This window comes from Coenobita brevimanus, chromosome 7 (genome assembly GCF_032717465.1).
Source record: "Coenobita brevimanus isolate Jiangsu-jjx chromosome 7, ASM3271746v2, whole genome shotgun sequence".
In the NCBI taxonomy this organism is placed as follows: Eukaryota; Metazoa; Arthropoda; class Malacostraca; order Decapoda; family Coenobitidae; genus Coenobita; species Coenobita brevimanus.
The window spans coordinates 6525157-6545711 of NC_136960.1; the positions used below are offsets into that span (position 1 = coordinate 6525157).

At 40.0% G+C, this 20555-nt stretch overlaps 1 protein-coding gene across 1 annotated transcript in view; it reads right to left on the minus strand.

Annotated features, from left to right (window-relative positions):
- Ttc30 (tetratricopeptide repeat domain 30) overlaps positions 1-20555 on the minus strand; it is a 48584-nt gene that overhangs the window by 22479 nt on the left and 5550 nt on the right. The window contains exons 2-6 of the mRNA XM_080276637.1: positions 18045-18110; positions 11920-12063; positions 8281-8472; positions 4490-4625; positions 1135-1299 (exon numbers count right to left, since the gene is read on the minus strand). Of these exons, the coding sequence (XP_080132763.1) occupies positions 1135-1299; positions 4490-4625; positions 8281-8472; positions 11920-12063; positions 18045-18110 (703 nt within the window). The remainder of the gene's footprint in view (positions 1-1134; positions 1300-4489; positions 4626-8280; positions 8473-11919; positions 12064-18044; positions 18111-20555) is intronic.

The following is a 20555-nucleotide window of genomic DNA, read 5'->3' on the forward strand; positions in this document are numbered from 1 at the left end:
CACACAAAAAACACATTAACAAGATAGTTAGAGAGACATATTATTGCCTGACTAACATAAGAGCAGCATTTCATTACATGGATGAGGAGATGATGAAAAAACTGATAGTGGCCATGGTCTGCCCCAGGTTGGAACATGCAGCAGTAGTGTGGTCTTCACATAAAACGAAAGATATAAACAAGATCGAGAGAATGCAAAGAACAGCAACCAAGGTGATCCTTAGCCTAGCGGATCTGTCATACATGGAAAAGCTGGAGAAGCTAAATCTGCCTACCTTAGAAGAAAGAAGAGAGAGGGGCGACATGATTGCAGTGTTCAGGGCCATGATGGGAGTAGAAAAAATTTACAGAGAAGATCTGTTTGTATGAGATGGGATAGTAACAAGAGGATATGGAATAAAACTGAAAATGCCAAGTTCCATGAAGGTTATCAAAAAATATAGTTTTCCATATAGATGCACAGACCAGTGGAACAGCCTGGACAAAGATATCGTCCAGTCTAAAAACTGAAAGGAGCTCAAAGCAAAATTTGACTTGTTGAGAAATGAAGGCGGGACCCCATGAGCGTAGTTCATTTCCTGTAAATCACAACTAGGTAAATAAACACATGCAGACTTACACACATACATATATGTAACATTCCCCACCAGACTAATATCATCTTAATTTTTTCCTGCCTACCTGAAGATTGTTTTATTCAATGTATGGGCAACCTCTAGATGAGCATGAGCTAACTAAATGTACACAAAAATGAAAGGTTCAGAGGTGAATGATTACCACTGTCCCAAAAGGTACTATCATGAGGATGATGTGGGGCCAAGGCCTAATAGCTGGCTTTGAACAGCACTCCCAGGCAGGGAACTCAACTATATTTACCCAGTAGCCAAAGTCCAGGCCAAGAATACTACTCAGACATATCTCACACACACAGCTCATTCTTTTCTGGGCTATGCCTCCTTCACTTTCCCTTCACTTTGCCATGTGGAAGGGCCCTGCTCTGACCATGGTGAGGTACTGTCTGCCACTGGAAGCCTGCTGCTTGCTTGTGTCAGTGGGTCTGCTCAGCCAAACAGACTGGGGCAGAGCACTACCAGTATCACCACAACAACTTACAATAAAATAAAGAGGTACTTACAGTTCTTTAGTTGGTATTCAATGGCAGCCTTGAGATTAAATGCTTCTATGAGTGCTGTCTCATGCAGCGTCAGAGTATTACCCACACTTCGCACTTCTATACCTTCTGTGGTCATGCCAACACTCAGTTCTGGGTGTTCTCTTATACCACGCTCAATAATGTCAGCTGTAGAGATTGCATAAAAAAGTGTAAAAATTATGCAATGATTAATTTACTTAAAATTCTATTAATCTATCTACCTATCATCCAATTTTTTGCCCCATCAAAAGTATAGAGGCCTGGCACTATGCAACTTAGTCCAGACATACAGTATAACACATGAGTGATAAGTCACCCACCTGAGTGACATGATACGAGGAATGAATCTCAACCATCCCTCAAATATAAACCCTTACAAGCCACATTCAGATGAAGCACCTTAATCTGCTCGACTAACAAGCATCAGTTTGGTTGTATGGTTACCATCCCATATAGTATGTAAATGGTTTCCTGGACTACAAAAAACTATCTGGCTTCTCAATCAACGTACTGTACTGTAGTCAAGTGGGTAGATGATGTGTGCGTCCATCCTCAGGCAGAAAAAAGATCAAATAAAAAAATCTAATCAAAATGCACAAATCAGAATCTCACATAACACTTAACAACAATCACAATCAAACACATACTGGTACACTACACATTTCTAGTAGTGACATACAGTAAATCATAACTGGAAACTTCAGTGGAATCTCCTAAATCGCGTGTTTCTGAACAACAAATTCATAATATGCAGCAACATCATGCAACAATCTGCAATATCAGTAATTTGTGGAAATTACACATAGTTCATGACTGCAACCTTGCAAGTGAAGATTTTCCAATATATTTTTGAATACCTGTTATGCGATGTTTGCGCAAATGGTCGTTTCTTACTAGCTGTATAAAAATGAGAATTTCCTCTTTGTATCAGGTAGGCAAATTTTAAAGCATATAAAGATATGAGTTGTCAAAAGATGCTAGAACAAATAACACCAGCAGTGTTTACTTATTTTGCCTGCAGTTGTTAAGTCTGATGGAGTTTTGGCTGAATTTAAACACTGTCATTCTTCTTGTTATCCATAACTGTGGTAAAGTGGTTTCCATCGAGATATTATTTAGGCTTACCTCCCTATGAATGGTAAGTGGACGTACCCATCATTCACCCACTTAGTGTAGCAATACATTGCTTTAGGGTAGCTCTACACTGAGTGGCAGGCCAAATGATTTCCTTTAAACCAGGAAATCATTGGCAATGCTGGGTGGTAACCCTATAACCAAGCAACATATCTTCCCTATGTGACAACAAGCGTGTTGGCTGAGGATTAGTGCCCCTCTAAAAATACGAACAAGAAACCTCAGACCAGGACTGTGCAACAGGTGACGACAAAGGACCGTACAAAGGACATGTTACAGACTGCGACATGGAATGTAATGGGTGCGAATGATGAGGTGAAAGAGAGATTTTCTAGGTGCTTGAGGGTGCAAGAGTGGATATATGTGGAATAACCGAGGCTAAATGGAGAGGTGAGAGTGTGACAGAATGAGAATATGGATGGACTATACACGTGGGAGTGAGTGAGAATAAGAGGACAAAAGAAGGAGTGTGTATTGTTGTGCAAGAGATGGAGGGCAAATATAAGAGTATGGATCAGTTGGATAAAGGATTGCGTGGGTAAGATTGAAAGTTGGACTACTAATGTGGGCGAATGTGTGTGTGTGTGTGTGTGTGTGTGTGTGTGTGTGTGTGTGTGTGTGTGTGTGTGTGTGTGTGTGTGTGTGTGTGTGTGTGTGTGTGTGTGTGTGTGTGTGTGTGTGTGTGTGTGTGTGTGTGTGTGTGTGTGTGTGTGCCAACGGAAGACTGTGCAAGTAGAGTGAAGCAGTTCATGTATACATGACATGTGGAGGTGTAGGAGGACTACTGGGCCTTGGGATAGGTGACTGCCCCCAAGAAATAGGCCCTGAGCCTTTGCCCAGAGTCGGACACGTAAAAAAAAAAAAAAAAAAAAAAAACAATGTTGCAATGTAAAGGTGGTTTAATCCTTTGACTGATAAAGTCAGGTAGTTTCCAACTGTCCTTCTATGTATAACACAGACCAATACTGCTGCTTTGTACATCATTCAAAATCATGGATTTAAGTCCTATAGAACTTTCTCCCCCAAATCCCTCTTTCTAACTCTCAGCATGTATTCCAATTCAATCACTACACTAAAAGAATGCCTAAGAAACATCCTGCCTCCTACACCCAACACTATGCTTCAAAAATACATTACCACCAATACCTCCAGCCAAACAGCATTCTTCATGAACCACCACCCAATGCTCATTCCCCCAGAAACTATCCTAATCAGAGAAACTAAAGTGCACCTACCTAAACTACAATGAGGCCATCACCCTCCTCTGCTACAGCACCAATAAAAAATGGAACTCACAAACAATCTACTATGCCCAGTTGCCCACATGGCAATGTAGTCCCCCACACTACTTCCTAACCTCATGTACTTCACTATCGTAAGTAAGCAATCTTTCAATATAGCTTCAATAAAAGATCATTCGGAGCACCCATCTGAAGTTTTCAGTTTCTTGCAGTCCACTGGTTTCAAGTCCACATAAATACTACTACTGCTACTACTACTACTGCTACTACGACTACTACTACTACATCTGCTACTACTACCACAGTGAACTCTCAATTATCTGGCATAATTCAGCCAAGGCCTACACCGAATAAAGGGAAACACTGGATATCGCATAGTACCCCCCATCTGCTCAATATTCAGCATCAAGCTGGATACATTGATACTATCTGTCTGGACCCTCTGTCCTAAAACTATACCATGAGTAAAAAATGAAAATCAAACAAAAAATACAATAAAATAATGATACAGTATAGTAATACAGAGCTGGTTGGCCGGCTGATATGCCTCCACATGCGGATATTGCATAGAACCGCTGGTTATGTCCTGTTTCGGAGCTGGACATTGCTTTAATAGAGCCGAGCCAGCAGCATCGGATGTTGCACTGGGCCGGATATTGAGACAACGGAGAACTGAGACGTTACTATGCTACTTTTACTATTACTACTACTATTCCTACTTCTGCTACTACTACTACTACTCTTACTACTTGGATTTCTCTTGACTAAACCAAATCACCTGGCTGTCAATACAATCTGTAGGTGTACCAATAGCAACGGGTTATTCAAGATAGTTTCTTAAACCTTTGACTGGCAGAATTTCTCTCAACTGAAATTCTCTCACTTGAACAGTCTTCTGGAGTTAGCCTGAATAAAATACTCCAGTGTACCAGCTACAGCAAAAGAGTTAAATGTCAACTCACCAATGTGTTTCAGGGCAGGAGCATACTGCTTGAGACGATAATGGCAGAGGGCGATGTTGTAGGAGAGGTGAGGCTGGTATCCTGCCACTTGGAGGGCACTTGTGAACTTTTGACAAGCCTCATCATATCGGCCCTCCTGAACACACACACACACACATACACACATACAGATTATGTTAGTCTACATTCTGTACAAGATATGAGATGAGACTCATACAATAAAAGTTCAGTTTATAGATTACAGCCTTCATGGATAAGCCAAACCCTGTGTGGCTTGTGATATATTAATATATAACATCTATAACATATAAAATACTGAGTATGTCCCTATCATCAAAAAGGGTACAACAGCAAGTATCAGTAAAACTTAAGAGGTGTAGGTATCACAATTTCCATACTATACAAAGAAACTGTAGTTTTAATCAGGATAGTACTGTACTGTAGTTTGCTATCAATCAACCCTCATTAAATGATCGGGATAAGTTCTCAATTATATCACCTGTTTTCTTAGATTTGGTCCTGTAAACCTGGGAATCTAAGAGAAATGTTATAAGTAGTAATGGTATTTTGAAAGAAAAAAAGGTAAAATGTGAGTATAATAGCAATAGCAATGTCAAGAAAGGTGACTTATAACAAGGACTTACTGTACATATTCGTCCCATGAAGCTACTGTATTTATTATTACTATATCCTCAAAATTGTGGCTAAAGCTAACTGACCTCTAGTCATTTATGATCCTACTCATGGGCAGTTACACCTGCCACTATACACTGCCCTTCTTCATTGTCACTCCAACACAAATCTCCACAGACACTTCTCACTCTGCTCAAAACCCATTCACACCTATATCCATTTGCAAGAGTGTGTGGGGACAGGTTGCCTCTCTAATGACAAAAAGTGATGTTCACTGGCTCTAGGATTCAGCTGCCCTTTAGGACCCATATAACAAAGCCTAAATGTGTATAATACAGTTTCATGCCCATTTAGGGCATGTGCGAGTTGGTAGTTACAATAATTTCATTTTGTTTCGTTTCTGAAGGCTCCAACATGCTTGCATGCGTCAGCCTTGGTCATCTAATGGTGGCTCTCCATGTTGCTCGATCTCTGGCAACTTCCCTGTTTAGTCCCTTACCCCTGAAGTCGCACTCAATGACCTCGTCCCAGGTCTTTTTCGGTCTACCTCTCACTACCCTACCCTAACATAAACACTTCCCATTTTCGGCACCAATTATCATCCCCCATCCTCTTCACATGCTCAAACCATCTCAATATACCTTTCCTAATAACAGCATCAATACACTCCAGTCCCATCCTACCTTTCAACTCTTCCATCGTAAACCTGGCCCCCCCAAACCTCGCACTGCACATTCACCTGATCATTGCCATTTTTGTACATCTGAACCTGCAAATATCCTCTTCCTTTACTGCCCAGGTCTTATTTCAATACAGCATTACACTCCCAACATACTGGTATGCTACACACAAAGATCTCAGCATTGTGGGAATGCCCTCTCAGTCAGGAGAGGCAACAGCTCCTGAACTTCTTCCAACCACTCCTCACTTTAGCCACACAGAGCTAGCCTCAGCCCCATGTCCAACACATAACATGTCTCCCAAGTAACAAAACTCTTCCACACACTCAAGAGACTCTCCAGCAAGTTCAATCCTTTCACGCCTGACAATCTTCACATGCTCACCCTGACACACCGCACACATGAAATCAGCATTATCTCCCAGTCTACCTCTAAAACCACTACAACTCTTATGCACCCACTTATCACAAACACTGCACAAGATGGAATTAAGTCCATCACTTTTGTTTCATCTGAAGTCACTCTTAAGCCTTTGTGTCCCATGCCATCTCTCCACTTCCTAAATCTTTCCTCCACCTCCATTTCACTCTCTGCAATCATCACCAAATCTTCGGCATACAAAATCTCTCATGGGAGTCCATTTCTGAAGTCAAGTGAGAGGGCTTCAAATACCATTATAATAATAAACAATACATAAGTTTTGTTTCATTTTTAAAGGCTACAACATGCTTGCATGTGTCAGCCTTGGTCACCTAATGGCGGCTCTCCGTGCTACACGATCTATTGCAGCCTCCCTCTTCAGTCCCTTAACCCTGAGGTCACACTTTATGACCTCGTCCCATGTCTTTCTTGGTCTACCCCTCAAAACCCCACCCCCAAACAATACATACATACTGTATATATATCACATACATACACAATCACATCTACCCTGTCCCTCCACAACAGTTGTGATCTCCCACTTCTTTCATACAGCATACTATCATGCATCACTTTGATCAGTCTTTCAGTCTCTAGTCACTCCATGTATCTAAACTATATCAAACACTTTCTCTTTTGTTTTTGCATCACATGAACCTCCACAACAACAGCCTCAAAAATCTATTTTCCATCCATCCTTCAAACTTACTCCTCATGCATAATTAGCCATGTTTTGACTTATCTCAGTCTCATGTAATGTTCATTTTTTTTTTTTTTTTTTTTTTAATACTAAATAATTATCACACGTTATGAAATTCTTTGGCTTTGGATATTCACTTCTTCACTGGGAAAAAGAAGGCCGTTTTATAACCTTTTACTAATAAAGTACTGTACTGCTTTCTGCCCCAATAACATTAAAAATGTTGAGACCAGCAAAACTGAAGAAACAATTGCATGCTACTAAAATTTAAATAGTTTTAAATAGTGAGCTGGATGACTTATTTCTTCCATGAAACTGTCATCATCATTATCATCATCATCATCATCCTGTCTCTTTTTTCCCACCTACAGGTGGGGTAAGGTACTGTAGAGTCCAGAAAAAAAAAAATGATGACTGTGAAAAATAATCAACAGCATTTCCAATGATATGGGCCACACTCTCATTCACTCACCAGTCAAGCTGGCAGAATCCTGACTATGGTACAGCTAAGGCATCCTTTTCCATACCAGCACTTCATACTACCTATCAGAATGAGTGAATCCAACAATTATCACATTAAAAAGGAGGAGCCAAACTCTTGTCATGTACTCTTTTGTACAAAATTTACTCAATCAGCTTGAGTGTTGTCAGTTCCGCAGACTCATCAACTACCATACTTCACTTTCTCACATATTCATTTAAAGTATCTATCCACCTTTTTCTTGGCCTGTTATCCCTCATCTCACCTTCAAACTCACTCACATAGGTATACCCTTTTCACCATTCTACAATATGTATACCAATTCCCTCCATACGACATCACCTACGCATGCTCCCCTCAATTCTACTGTCCACAGATTTCCCTACTCCACATCTTTTACAAATCATGGCACCATATATCTTATGCTATCCATTCTCCACACACATTTCCCAATGGCCTTATCTAAACTGCTCAAACTCTTGACCTAACATTTTCATGCCACCCCAACCTTGAACACTTATATGTCAATATAGGTCCTAAACCTCCATGCAGTCCTCTTGCAGCTGCCATTCTCAGATGTTTGTTCTGTATCAAGGCCTTCACGGCACCAGTCACTTTCATTCTCTGTATCACTCAACTTCGTACTGTAATTCCTTTGAAGATTTACCTCTCTAGTTTGTAACTGCACTCAAGTACTTAAGCTCTCTCACCAATGCATGTCTCTCTCCATTCACCCTAACATCATATTGGGAGCAGCCATCACACTACTCTTACTTTCATTTACTCTAAAGCACATTGCTCACAGACATCACTAAAACTCTGCACCAGTTTGCACGAAACCAAACCTTGATCATTTCAAACAACTGTGAGGACTGACCTTGTACAGGAGGCAGCCATGGTTGACTTCTGTGTCAGGGTCATCAGCAGGACACATGTCTACCAAACTCTTGGCTCCAGGAAGATCCTCTTCACCATATTTGATGGCTGCCTGTAGCTTGGTGAGTCGACCACTGTATTCAGGTGATTCCATCTGATGTGTCACCTTCATTGCCTCCTCATATAGGCATGCCTGAAGAGGGGATGTGATTGCGGATATCACTGATACCGTTACTTTATGTTCTTTGACCCCTTCACTCCAGTGACATATTATTTAGCTTATTCTTCTTACCTGCAGAATACTAAACTTGGGAATGATCTATCACATGCAGGGGGTTTATGAGAGCCATATCTAACTCATCCCAATTCGAGAAGTCTCTCTCTAGGTTGAATAAAAGGGAAGTGGGTTAAACAAAAAGTGATGTGTCACTCTAGTACAGTGGTAATATGAGGGTTGGAAGCAATGTGAAGGATTATAGTTAAGACAAGCATTCTGCAGCTCTATCAGGTTGTTCAGCACTTGCTCAACTGCCAAAATTGGAGCTGTTTCTGGATCGCACTCTGCTTTGTTTGACGTCAACAATTTATGTTCAACACAGAGGCAAGTGCTTCATGACCCAATAGTTTGCTCTAGCAAACAACAGGGATAATTAAGGGCCAAAATATCTATTTAGAAAATTTTAATCGAGATGAAACTGAAACAGGCCCATCTGTGAGAAAGTTGCAACCACCCTGCCACATTTCATCAAATTTCTTTTTCCAGTTTTGGGTGCACTGCACACACACACACACACACACACACACACACACACATTATAATATATATGATATGGCGGATAGGATTCACGGTTTAATTGTGTGTTCTATGGAAGAGGGGGAAGTGCCTCGGGAATAGGAGAGAGCCAATGTGGTACCAAATTATAAGGAAGGGAACAAGGACGTACCCCTGAATTACAGACCAGTGTCCCTGGCCACCACGGTTGCAAAACTGTGCAAGAGAATCCTGAATGACAGATGGATAAAATATCTGGAGGAGATGAACATATTGGCAGACAGTCAGTTTGGATTCAGAAGTGGAAGGTCATGTGTTTCCAACTTGTTAAGCTTCTACTCAAGAACGATAGGCTTGCTACAGGAGAGAGATATTGGGTGGATTTTGTGTATTTAGATTTGGAGAAAGCCTTTGACAAGGTACCCCACATGCGACTGATGTGCAAATTGGAACACATAGGAGGACTGAAGGGGAACCTCTTAGAGTGGATAACAAACTTCTTGAAAGACAGACATCTTGAGGACAATAATAAAAACAGGATGTTTGGCTGGAGGAACATAACAAGTGGAGTCCCACAAGGCTCGGTGTTAGCACCAATAATGTTCCTGATTTACGTAAACAATATGGTATACGGAATGGACAGTTATGCAAGTCTGTTTGCTGACGATGTAAAGATCATGAGGCGAACAGAAGTTGAAGACGACTGTAAAATACTGCAGGAGGACTTGGATAGGATATATGATCAGAGCTAGATGTGAGAAATGAAATTCAACACAAAAAAATGTAAAATATTGGAAAAGGGTAAAAGTACCAACAGACCATCACTGAATTATTTGATGGGTAATGAACCAATCACAAAAGTGAGGGAAAAGAAGGACTTGGGACTGCTGGTCCAGGATAATTTGTCACCTGAAAAACATATTAACAAGATAGTTATAAAGACGTATAATCGCCTGACTAACATAAGAGTAGCATTTCATAACATGGACGAGGAGGTGATGAAAAAATTGATAGTGACCATGATCTGACCCAGGTTGGAATATGCAGCAGTAGTGTGGTCCCCACATAAAAAGAAAGATATAAACAAGATCGAGAAAATACAAAAAACCAACAGCAACCAACATGGTCCCTGGCTTGGTAGATGTCGTACAGGGAAAGGCTGGAAAAATGACCTGTCCTCCTTCGAAGAAAGGAAAGAGAGGGGCGACAAGACTGCAGTGTTCACGGTCAGGATGGGAGTAGAAAAAATTGACAGAGAAGATCTGTTTGTATGGGATGGGTGAGTAACAAGAGGATACAGAATGAAACTAAAAAAAAAAACAAGTTGCTTGAAGGATATCAAGAAATATAGTTTTCCATGTTGATGCACAGACCTGTGGAATAGCCTGGACGAAGAGATCCTCCAGTTTAAAAACTTAAATAAATGCAAAGCAAAATCTGACTTATTGAGAAACAAAGATGGGACCCCACGAATGTAGCTCATTTCCTGTATATCACAATTAGGTAAATAAACACACACACACACACACAAGGATTATAATATATATAATGATATACGAGTGCATTAAAATTAGTTTGAAATGTGTGATTATGACACTGCAAGATATAACCTACAAGGTAGGTGATGGTGACCATCATTCACTCACTTGACATAGTGTTGTCTACTTCTTCCTTCACCTTTATCACTCTTCTTCTGTGTCTGCCCTCCTCTCTTCCTATTTCTCCCACCTTTTCTGTCACTTTTATTACATTTTTTTCCTTGTTAGGTGTCTTTACATTGAGTGACAAGCCTAATGGTTTCCTGTAAGCCATGAAAAATTTACAACACTGGGTGGTAACCATATAACCAACCAAAACATGTTCCCTATGTGCCAACAAGTGGGTTGATGGAGGTTCAGTGCCCCTCCCCATAAAACCACTAATTCAAAAACAAACGGCCACCCCTTACAGGATTATGGAGTCTGGCTGTAGACAGAGACAGACAGAAGATACAACATAAAAACAGGGTGAAGTGTATGGTAAGTCAGTCAGTTCATGGTTAGAAATGTACTATCATCCACAAAAGCCATGTCATCAATCATGGCCTGCGGTAAACAGCATCTCTGTGAGTCAGTAGATATGAAACAGAGGACACATGTTTCTGGTAACAGTGTACAGTAAGAAGGACTTACGTTAGTAAGGACTGGAGGGCGAGGATGACTAGATGTCTGAGGACTGGGGTATGGGACAGGATTAACATGACTTCTGTGAATGACTGTACAAAAATGTTTACAAAATTTAACTTCTTAAAACACACGCATACACACAAAACATTATATCTGGGTTCACTGAGTTTAAAGTTCCTGAACACTTTGCACCTGAAGACTGAGGATTACATAAAAAATTACTAATACTGGTACATGAACTTATCATATAATTAGCACTTATGGCTGAATGTACGGATAAGGAAGGTCTGATTATACTCAAAGAAGCTGTACTGTATACATTAAGAATACAGTACAATATCTATCTATCTATACTGTACACCTACGCTGCTTCCCCCAAAGAAAGGGATGTAGCCAAGACATGATGACACATTCCCTCCCAATTTACTTATCCAAACACACACATTTATATATTGTATACTATTTCAATATAGTACTGTATAGCTGTATTAACTGTACAAATAGTATTTACTGAATGTACTGAACATGGCTGTGTAACATACCTTATAGAGTCCTAACAATGGTTACAATGTCTGTCAAGTTAGAATACTCCAAAAGAGCTAAAGTAGCTTTGGTAATCCTGCATACAAACCAAGTTCATCACACTTTACATACTATAATAACTGATTAATAAACTGGATTAATCACAGTACAGTAGCCTTACCTGGTAGAGTGCTTGAGCATAATAGAGTCGGTAGTCTTCAATGTCTGGGAAGATGATGGTGAGATGCTCATAGCAATTGGCAGCATTGACAAAGTCTTGCATGTAGAAGTAACAGTAGGCCAAGAGAGAGAGAGCTGCCCGGGACTGAAGTGAAGGCAACATCACAAACTAATAATTTCATAATTTTCTACCATTATTAGTAAAAGAAACTTAACATTCATTTTAAGCAAAAAAAGATGGATGCAAATACCTAAAAATACTGTACTAAAGGCATGTCTATTAGTTTTCAAATTTAAGTATCAACTATAAGTTTCTGAGCATCCAAATTTCTAAATTATAATAACAGAAACTTGAACAACCTCCAAAGGAATACCTAATGCCTGTACTGGCAGTCTAAAAGTTTAACTCCATGAGGCCTTGCTGATTACTTTATCTTGGCTGTAGCTCTTCGGACAAGGCAAGGGCTGAACTCTCTTTGGATTAAATTTATTAAGTTTCCTTGGTACTACATTGTGCTATATTTCTGAATATGACTTAAAATCATATTCCCTCTGCTAGAACTAAATTCCATCAGCCAAGGTGCCAGAGAGGTACACTATGTCATCACACAGTGATATCAATATAACCTGCCCAGTTATACAAATGCCCTTCAATTTTCTTCTTATCCCTCAAAAAAGAGGATGGGGGACTCCTGTAAAAGGTAAACTTCAGCCTGCAGTTCATCTGGTTCACAGCCAGATAAGCCTGGGTCCTGATGCCACTGGCAAGGCATAAGGTTCTTGATTAGCAACTGAACACAATAACTGCAACAATCATTAATGTTGATTCTTAGTGCTGGATTTCCCTGCCAGCCTCCAGTATTCTCACCCTGACAGCTGACTCAGGAACCATTGGCAGGAAAATGTCTAGAGTTTCAAGAAATATGGGACTGAGGGCCATATTGTTTTCACAATACTTATACAGTGATGACAAAAGCAAGTACCTAATTTCTGATAGTCATTCATGACGCACCTAAGGTTATCAGGTGTGATAAACCTGCATTCACTATTATGGAGTGGTCAGCAATATTAAGAGGCCAGACACATTCATTCCTCACTACAGTCTTCAAAAACTACCATAAAAATCAAGAGGTTTTCCTTCCTCTTTGCAGTTTAAGAATTAAGAATATGACTATGAATCCCTTCACCAAACTGAGTGATGCCAGTCAGTTGCAGGTAACAGCAGGGCCAGCCAGGCTGTGTCTGTGACTGAGGCCACAAAACCCCTGAAACATGGCAAGGGAACACTTTCACATCTATACCTGTCCATGAAGCGATGTGTGGGGGTGGGCCATATCTTCTGTGAGAGAAAGGGGGTTCCTCAGCACAGTTACAGCCTTATTCTACTTGTTAGGTATTACTCCATTCACCAAGGCTCTCTGACATATTTCCCACAATATTTTCATTCCATTCTCTTCGCTACATTTCATCATCTCTGCATATAGTATATGGTGTCTCATTAAGAGCTACCATTTTGTGTTATAAACTGGCATAAAATTATGATGCTGTGGCTATGGGGTTATGTCCCATTGCACTGTACCCATAACACAAGTTGCTTCGGGGCCAGGAAAGTTTCTGATGAAATACAGATGAAGCAAAAACAACACACGAATCTTAAAAATAATAATATACCATATAGTGCACCAGGAACAAAAAACAGTCCAAAAGAAAAGGTCACCCTTGTCAGTCCAACAGTTTCACAGCCAAGATATTTCTTAATATGTTTTGGTGAATAATTTCTAAAAACTAGTAACATGATTAGAGATATTCCAAAGAGTGCTTAACAGTTGCAAAAAATGTAGAAATCTGTTATTATTTCAGTTTTGAAAATTACGGGAAAACACACTTCAAACTGCTGTCTGCATGTGAAAAGAAGGTATATATGAGACATGATAAACAAGACATTTTTTTTTTCAGTTATTCAAACTGTGGGCGATAGCTTGAAATTTTGTTGATAAACACAGTACGACAGCACAATGGTAGCGTGCCTTACTCATTTTACAAGACTCGGGATTACTGTAGCTCTGCAGCCGAATTGTTAGCAGAAGTAAGAAAGCAGTAAAGTTGCTGGCTGGAATGGAAGGGAATCAACAGCGTAAAAGGTAGAATGATAGGAGAGATCATTATCCTACAGTAGGCCATCTCAAGCAACTGACAGTGATGATGATGATTGTGGTAGGTCTAGCTGGCACTAATATATACAGTCAACAACACACAGGATCCAACTCTGTACGCATGTAAAATAAGACAACAAAATCTGAATGATGTTCTCTGAATCTTAGAACATCAAAAACAATACAGCAGTAAAGTAGTTTCAGCTGGAAATTCCATTTGTACCATATAAGCCACAAACAGAATCATGAAACTGTTTTGAGCTTTTTAACCAGGTAACACAACATTCTAAGGTAGACAGATGCCACAGAACTCATCCTGAAATTCATCATACACAGTTGTACGGAAATTATGCTGTTGACTGTCACTGTATTATGTACAACTGACTGCTGCAGCATAAAGACTACAATCAAATTATATATTTTTTTGGTTCACTCAACTTTCTATGAATAAGAACATGAGGTGATTTAATAGCTGGCAATTTGGGATGAGAAAACAATTTAACAGTTGGCAATTAGGGATGAGTAAACAATTCAATGAGCTATCCTGATACCCATCCTTAAATGCTCATTCACACACACAAAAAAAAAAAACTCATACCATATTGCCTATACACTTAATTTATTCTATCTATCTAACAATAGCCCAACACCCTAATCCTGCAAAGGATGGCTGCAGACAAAACGCCACCAAGTTGCTGTCACCCACTATTTGACTGCCCTCCCCCCAACTCACTCCCCCCTCCCTGATATACCTCTCAACTCCATCCCTCCACCTCATCCTCGGTTTCCCCCTCCCTCTCCCTCCCTCCACTTCACCTACATACACCCTTTTAGTAAATCTTTCATTCTCCATTTTTCCCACATGTCCAAACCACCTCAGTGTACTTAATGCTTCCATAGTTAAATGACTTACATAGAAATGACTAGTTTTAGCAAAGCTAAAAAGCTATGCTCTTCTACAAGATGGTAGTGTAGACAAATCTGAAGTGTGCTGAGTCAACTTATGATACTGTATTTGGATAAATGAGAAAAAATGTCTATCTATCTATCTATAGCCCGACGACCTAATCCCACAAAATGTGGCCGCAGACAAAACGCCTCCAAGTCGCTCTGTCACCCACCATTTGACTACCCTTCCCCCAACTCACTCCCCCCTCCCTCATATACCTCTCAACTCCATCCCTACACCTCATCCTCGGTCTTCCCCTCCCTCTCCCTCCCTCCACCTCACCTACATACACCCTCTTAGTCAGTCTTTCATTCTCCATTCTCTCCACATATCCAAACCATCTCAGCGTATTTCTCCTAATCTTCTCAACCACATCCACATCCACCCCACAACGTTCTTTCACTTCTTCATTCGTCAACCTGTCCCTCCATGTCACTCCACATGCTCCTCTCAAGTAACTCATTTCCACTGCTCTCCCTCTTGCCTTGTTCCCCTCTTGCAAGGTCCATGCCTCACTTCCATACGTCAGGGTAGGGATCACAATACTATCATGCAGAGACTTCTTAACTTCCATACTCACCTCCCTATTTCTCATCACTGCTTTCAGTGCGCCAACAACCTTCCTTCCCTGCTGTACTCTTTTATGCACTTCATCCCCCAAAGTTCCATCTTTACTCATCACACTACCCAAGTACTTGAATGCACTCACATTCTCCACATCCTCGCCATCCAACCTTACCGTGCATTCTGTGACTTCATTCCTCTCAAACACCATAACTTTACTCTTGTTTACATTAACTTTCAGAATCCTCTTCCTACACACTGTCCCAAATTCATTCACCAAACCTTGCATTTTGCAACTCCCATTCATCTTCACTCAACAATACTGTGTCATCAGCAAACAACAACACCAGAATCTTCCAAATCTCACCCTCATTCATTAGAGCCACCCCCACATCCACTGCCCTACCTTGCACCTCCTTTACATCCCATCCATCCATCCATCCATTGCCAGACGCCATGTATCCCAAACGGGGTGGTCAAGGGCTTAGAGTTAATTGTTCTACAGGGAGGGGCACTAATCCTCCACCAACCCCACTTGACACGTAGGGATGCCAACAGCATCTGGTGTTCCCAGGCGGTCACCCATCCAAGTACTAACCAGACCCAACATCCCAATCCATGTATATATTAAACAGCCATGGAGACATCACACAACCCTGTTTCAGTCCCACACGGAGATAAAAGAACTCACTCAGCTCGCCATCCATTTGCACCGTAGCCCTAGCTCCTTCATACATACTCTTCTCAGCACTCAACAATTTCTCCTCCACTTCATATACAGGTATTCTCAATACCTTCCACATACCTGTCATAAGCTTTCTCTAGGTCCATGAAGGCAGCATACACTTTCTTTCCCTTCTCTAGATACTTCTCCACTAAACATCTTAAAACAAATATCTGATCTACACACCCTTTTCCCTTCCTAAATCCCCCTTGTTCTTCTCCAACTAGCTCCTCTGTTATATGCCTAACCCTATCAGTGAGTATGCTACCATATATTTTTCCAGTCACACTAAGCAGGCAATGCCTCTATGGTTACCATATACAAACTATTATTGCACTCACCTAAAGTTCTTGAAATATCATTTTAATATTCAATCATGTATAGTATGGCAGAGCTCTGTTTTGCAGAATTTACAACCTTCATCACACCACTGTCACCAAGGTAGAGGTGTGTCAACATTTTCTTAACCTACTACTTCGTGATCTAAGTACAAGGGGAAAATGTGGGATGGGGGAGTTTGTCATTTTGTGTGTTGCAGAACTTTGAACTTATTTATATTTCACCACACAGTTAGAACGTTCCTATCTTATCCACAGTTCACAGGTGGTGATCAGCTAATGAACAGTACAGTATATTGTCAAGAATCTAAAGCAACTGTTGATACTGCCCTAAGGGTGAAAAGAAAAAAAAAAAAATCAATATCATAAATACGAATATAGACAAAACAACACTGTTAGGACAGTAGAGAAGTAGAGTGAAAATTTAATCCTTTCACACACACACACACACACATAAACACATACCTATGTACATACTGGTATACTGATATTTATAAAATTATGGTATCAGTATAACTGCAGTAAAACTTCAGTGGTGAAGTTTAACAGCTTGTGTGCATCAGCCTTGGTCACCTAACAGTCGCTCTCCATTTTGCTCGATCTCTGGCGGCCTCCCTATTCAGTCTCTTATCCCTGAGGTCACACTCTATGACCTTGTCCCAGGTCTTTTTTGGTCTGCCTCTTGCAATCCTACGCCCATTGTTCACACTTTTCACTTTTTGCACCCAACTGTCATTCCTTATTCTCTCCACATGTCCAAACCATCTCAATCTACCCCTCCTCATCACTACACCAAACGACTCCAGTCCCATCCTTTCTCTCAATTCTTCCATCATAATATCAGATTTATTTGAGAAAGACAGAAGAATGGACTTATCAGAATAAATAAACCTTGATGTAATACTTAAATATACATAAATTATAAAAAAAACACAACACAAGAATGTGAGGACATCTAATTTTCAGTGCTAATGAAGGATGCAATTGCTAAGATGATGAACTGCAGCAAAAAAGAAAAAAAAAAGTGCATATATGCAACAAGCCATATTACTCTTGTCCACTTACTGTTGACTTTTGGAGAATGAATGTCCCATATGATGCACAAAAATATAAGTTAAGCATGACAGTCTGCAGCAGTAAACATTGAATACAGTACAGGTAACGAATATCTTTAATATAAATAATTTATATTTACATAAACATCAATTTACAAAACTGATTATTATCATAGTGGAATCTGAACTTTGCTTATATTAATTAATATGTGACATGCAATGCTAAATGATTCTGTGTAAACAGGATGTTTTAAAAAAAAAGTAGCTGTTACACATATACTATTCTACGGTACACTGGGAAGTACATTACTCAACTATGCCCTAAAATTACTGTAGTACTTACACTTGGGTAGGATTCAATGATGTGATTTAAAATTTGAACAGCCTCACTGTATTGTTGCTCTCTGATCTGAAATGCAGAAACATAATGATGCAACATTACTGGCATGTACTGTTATGAAATATATTAGTAATTTTGTCTGACAATGTAAAAAAAAAAAAAAAAAAAAAAAAAAAAAAAAAAAATTATTTTTCAATTTTCCAGACTAAATTATTAGAGAATCTCAATATCTTTTTTGTTGCAAATGCTTTTTTTAATGTTTAGTAAACAAGGAATGGGGGGGGTGGTTCCAACTCCAAGTTCTGTGTTATTACATCTATATTAAAATTAAGTTAACTAGCTTGGTTAGGTTAAGTAGTTAGGTTTGGTTAGGTTAACTTGTTAACTTTGGTTAGGTTACGTGAAGTCTGACTAGGCTGAGCTGGGTTGGATATAATGGACAAAGCAAGGAGCTGAAGAATTCTCTCCCCCTCCTGCCCCCCCCCCCACACACCTTAGGCACTAAGTAATAAACTCAGCATCTACAATGGAAAGTCAGAAGAACTCCCAAACTGCTCTGAAAATGTTAAAAATACACATAATTTTTTTCTGAATTTATAGGCTGAATCACATTTACCAAATACATATCTACAATATAAACAAATATTTCACAGGAACTCAAGTTCAACACTGATGTTCTATTATGCAACCTCAGTCCAGCTGTAGGGAAATCCCATGGTTTCTATGAGTTACTACAGTATATGGTATATAAATGTTGGGCTCAAAGACTGTAGTGTCAAAAAGCACTGTAGGCTTCAACTAACTAATCAAAAAACATAAATGTCAGGATAGGAATTTTGCTTTACAGTTTTTTGGTACGAATACTCACAATACCATGCAGCAGTACTGTACAAGTAGGGGCATTTGTCTTCTTCATGTAATAGGAAAAGTATATGGTAGGATACTTATTGACCGAGTTAGGGAAATAACAGAAGAATTAATTGGAGATGAGCAGAGAGGTTTTAGGAAGGGAAGAGGTTGTGTAGATAAGGTATTCATTCTTAGGTCTTTTGTGGAAAGTCTCTAGAGAAGGGAAAGAAGTTGTACGTGGCCTTCATGGATTTGGAGAGAGCATGTGACTGGGTGGATAGATAAGGACTGTGGAAAGTACTGAGGATATATGGAGTAAATGGGAAGTTGTTGAATGCTGTGAAGAGTATGCATGAGGATGCTAAGGCTGCAGTGCATGTAGATAGTGAACTGAATGAATTTTTCTGTCTGAATGTTGGACTGAAACAGGGATTTGTCATGTCCCCAAGGTTGTTCAATCTGTATAGGGATGAGGTTATACAAGAGATACTAGGTAGGGCAGTGGATGTTGGAATGACCCTAATAACAGAGGGCAGTGTTTGGAAACTCCCTGTACTGTTGTTTGCAGATGATACTGTATTGTTCAGTGAAGATGAAGGGGAACTGCAAGGCTTGGTGAATGAGTTTGGGTATGTGTGTAAGAAAAAAAATCTAAAGGTGAATGTAGGGAAGAGTAATGTTATGGTCTTTGAGAGAAGTGAAGTCACTAAATGTACAGTGAGGCTGGATGAGGAGGAAATGGAAAATGTGAGTGCATTTAAGTGCTTGGGTAGTGTGATGAGTAACGATGGAAGTTTGGAGGGTGAAGTGCTTGAAAGGGTACAACAAGGAAGAAAGGTTGCTGGTTCTTTGAAAGCAGTTATAAGGAACGGGGAAGTGGGGCATGGAAGTAAAAAAAAAAAAAAGAAAGTCACGGCATTACAGTATTGTCATACTAATGTATGGAAGTGAAGTCTGGACCTTGTTGGAAGGACACAAGTCAAGAGTGAGAGCAGTGGAAATGAGCTATCTGAGAGGGGCATGTAGAGTTACATGGAGAGACAGACTGACAAATAAGGAAGTGAGGGAGTGCTGTGATGGGATGTGGATGTGATAGAAAATGTTACGAGAAATACACTCAGGTGGTTTGGCCATGTGGAGAGGATGAAGGGCGAGAGACGAACGATGAGAGTGTGTGTGAGTGAGGTGGAAGGGAGGAGAGGAAGGGGGAGGCAGAGGATGAGATGGAGGGATGGAGTAGAGAGGTATATGAGGGAGGGGTGTGTGAGCCGGAGGCAAGGCATTGAAGTGGCACTGGACACGGCAACATGGCAGCAATTTGTCCGTGGTCACCCTTTATGGGATTAAGCCATCAGGCAATAAATAGATGGATAGGTGGATAATAATAATAATAATAATAATAATAATAATAATAATACAGTAATAATAATAATAATAATCTGGTCATTTGTTTCTCAAAAGCACCAGTTCTTCCATATGGAATTCAGTAGTGCTTGACACACATATACATTATTTTTACAATTAAGGGGCTCTATACACAAAAGAACAATAAGAGAAAGATGGCTAGAGAATGGCTCTAGGTTTATCAAGACGCAACGAATCATCTTCACTAAGGTACGTAACATCACACATAGGCGTGCCAATGGAAGTTTTAACAATTCAGCA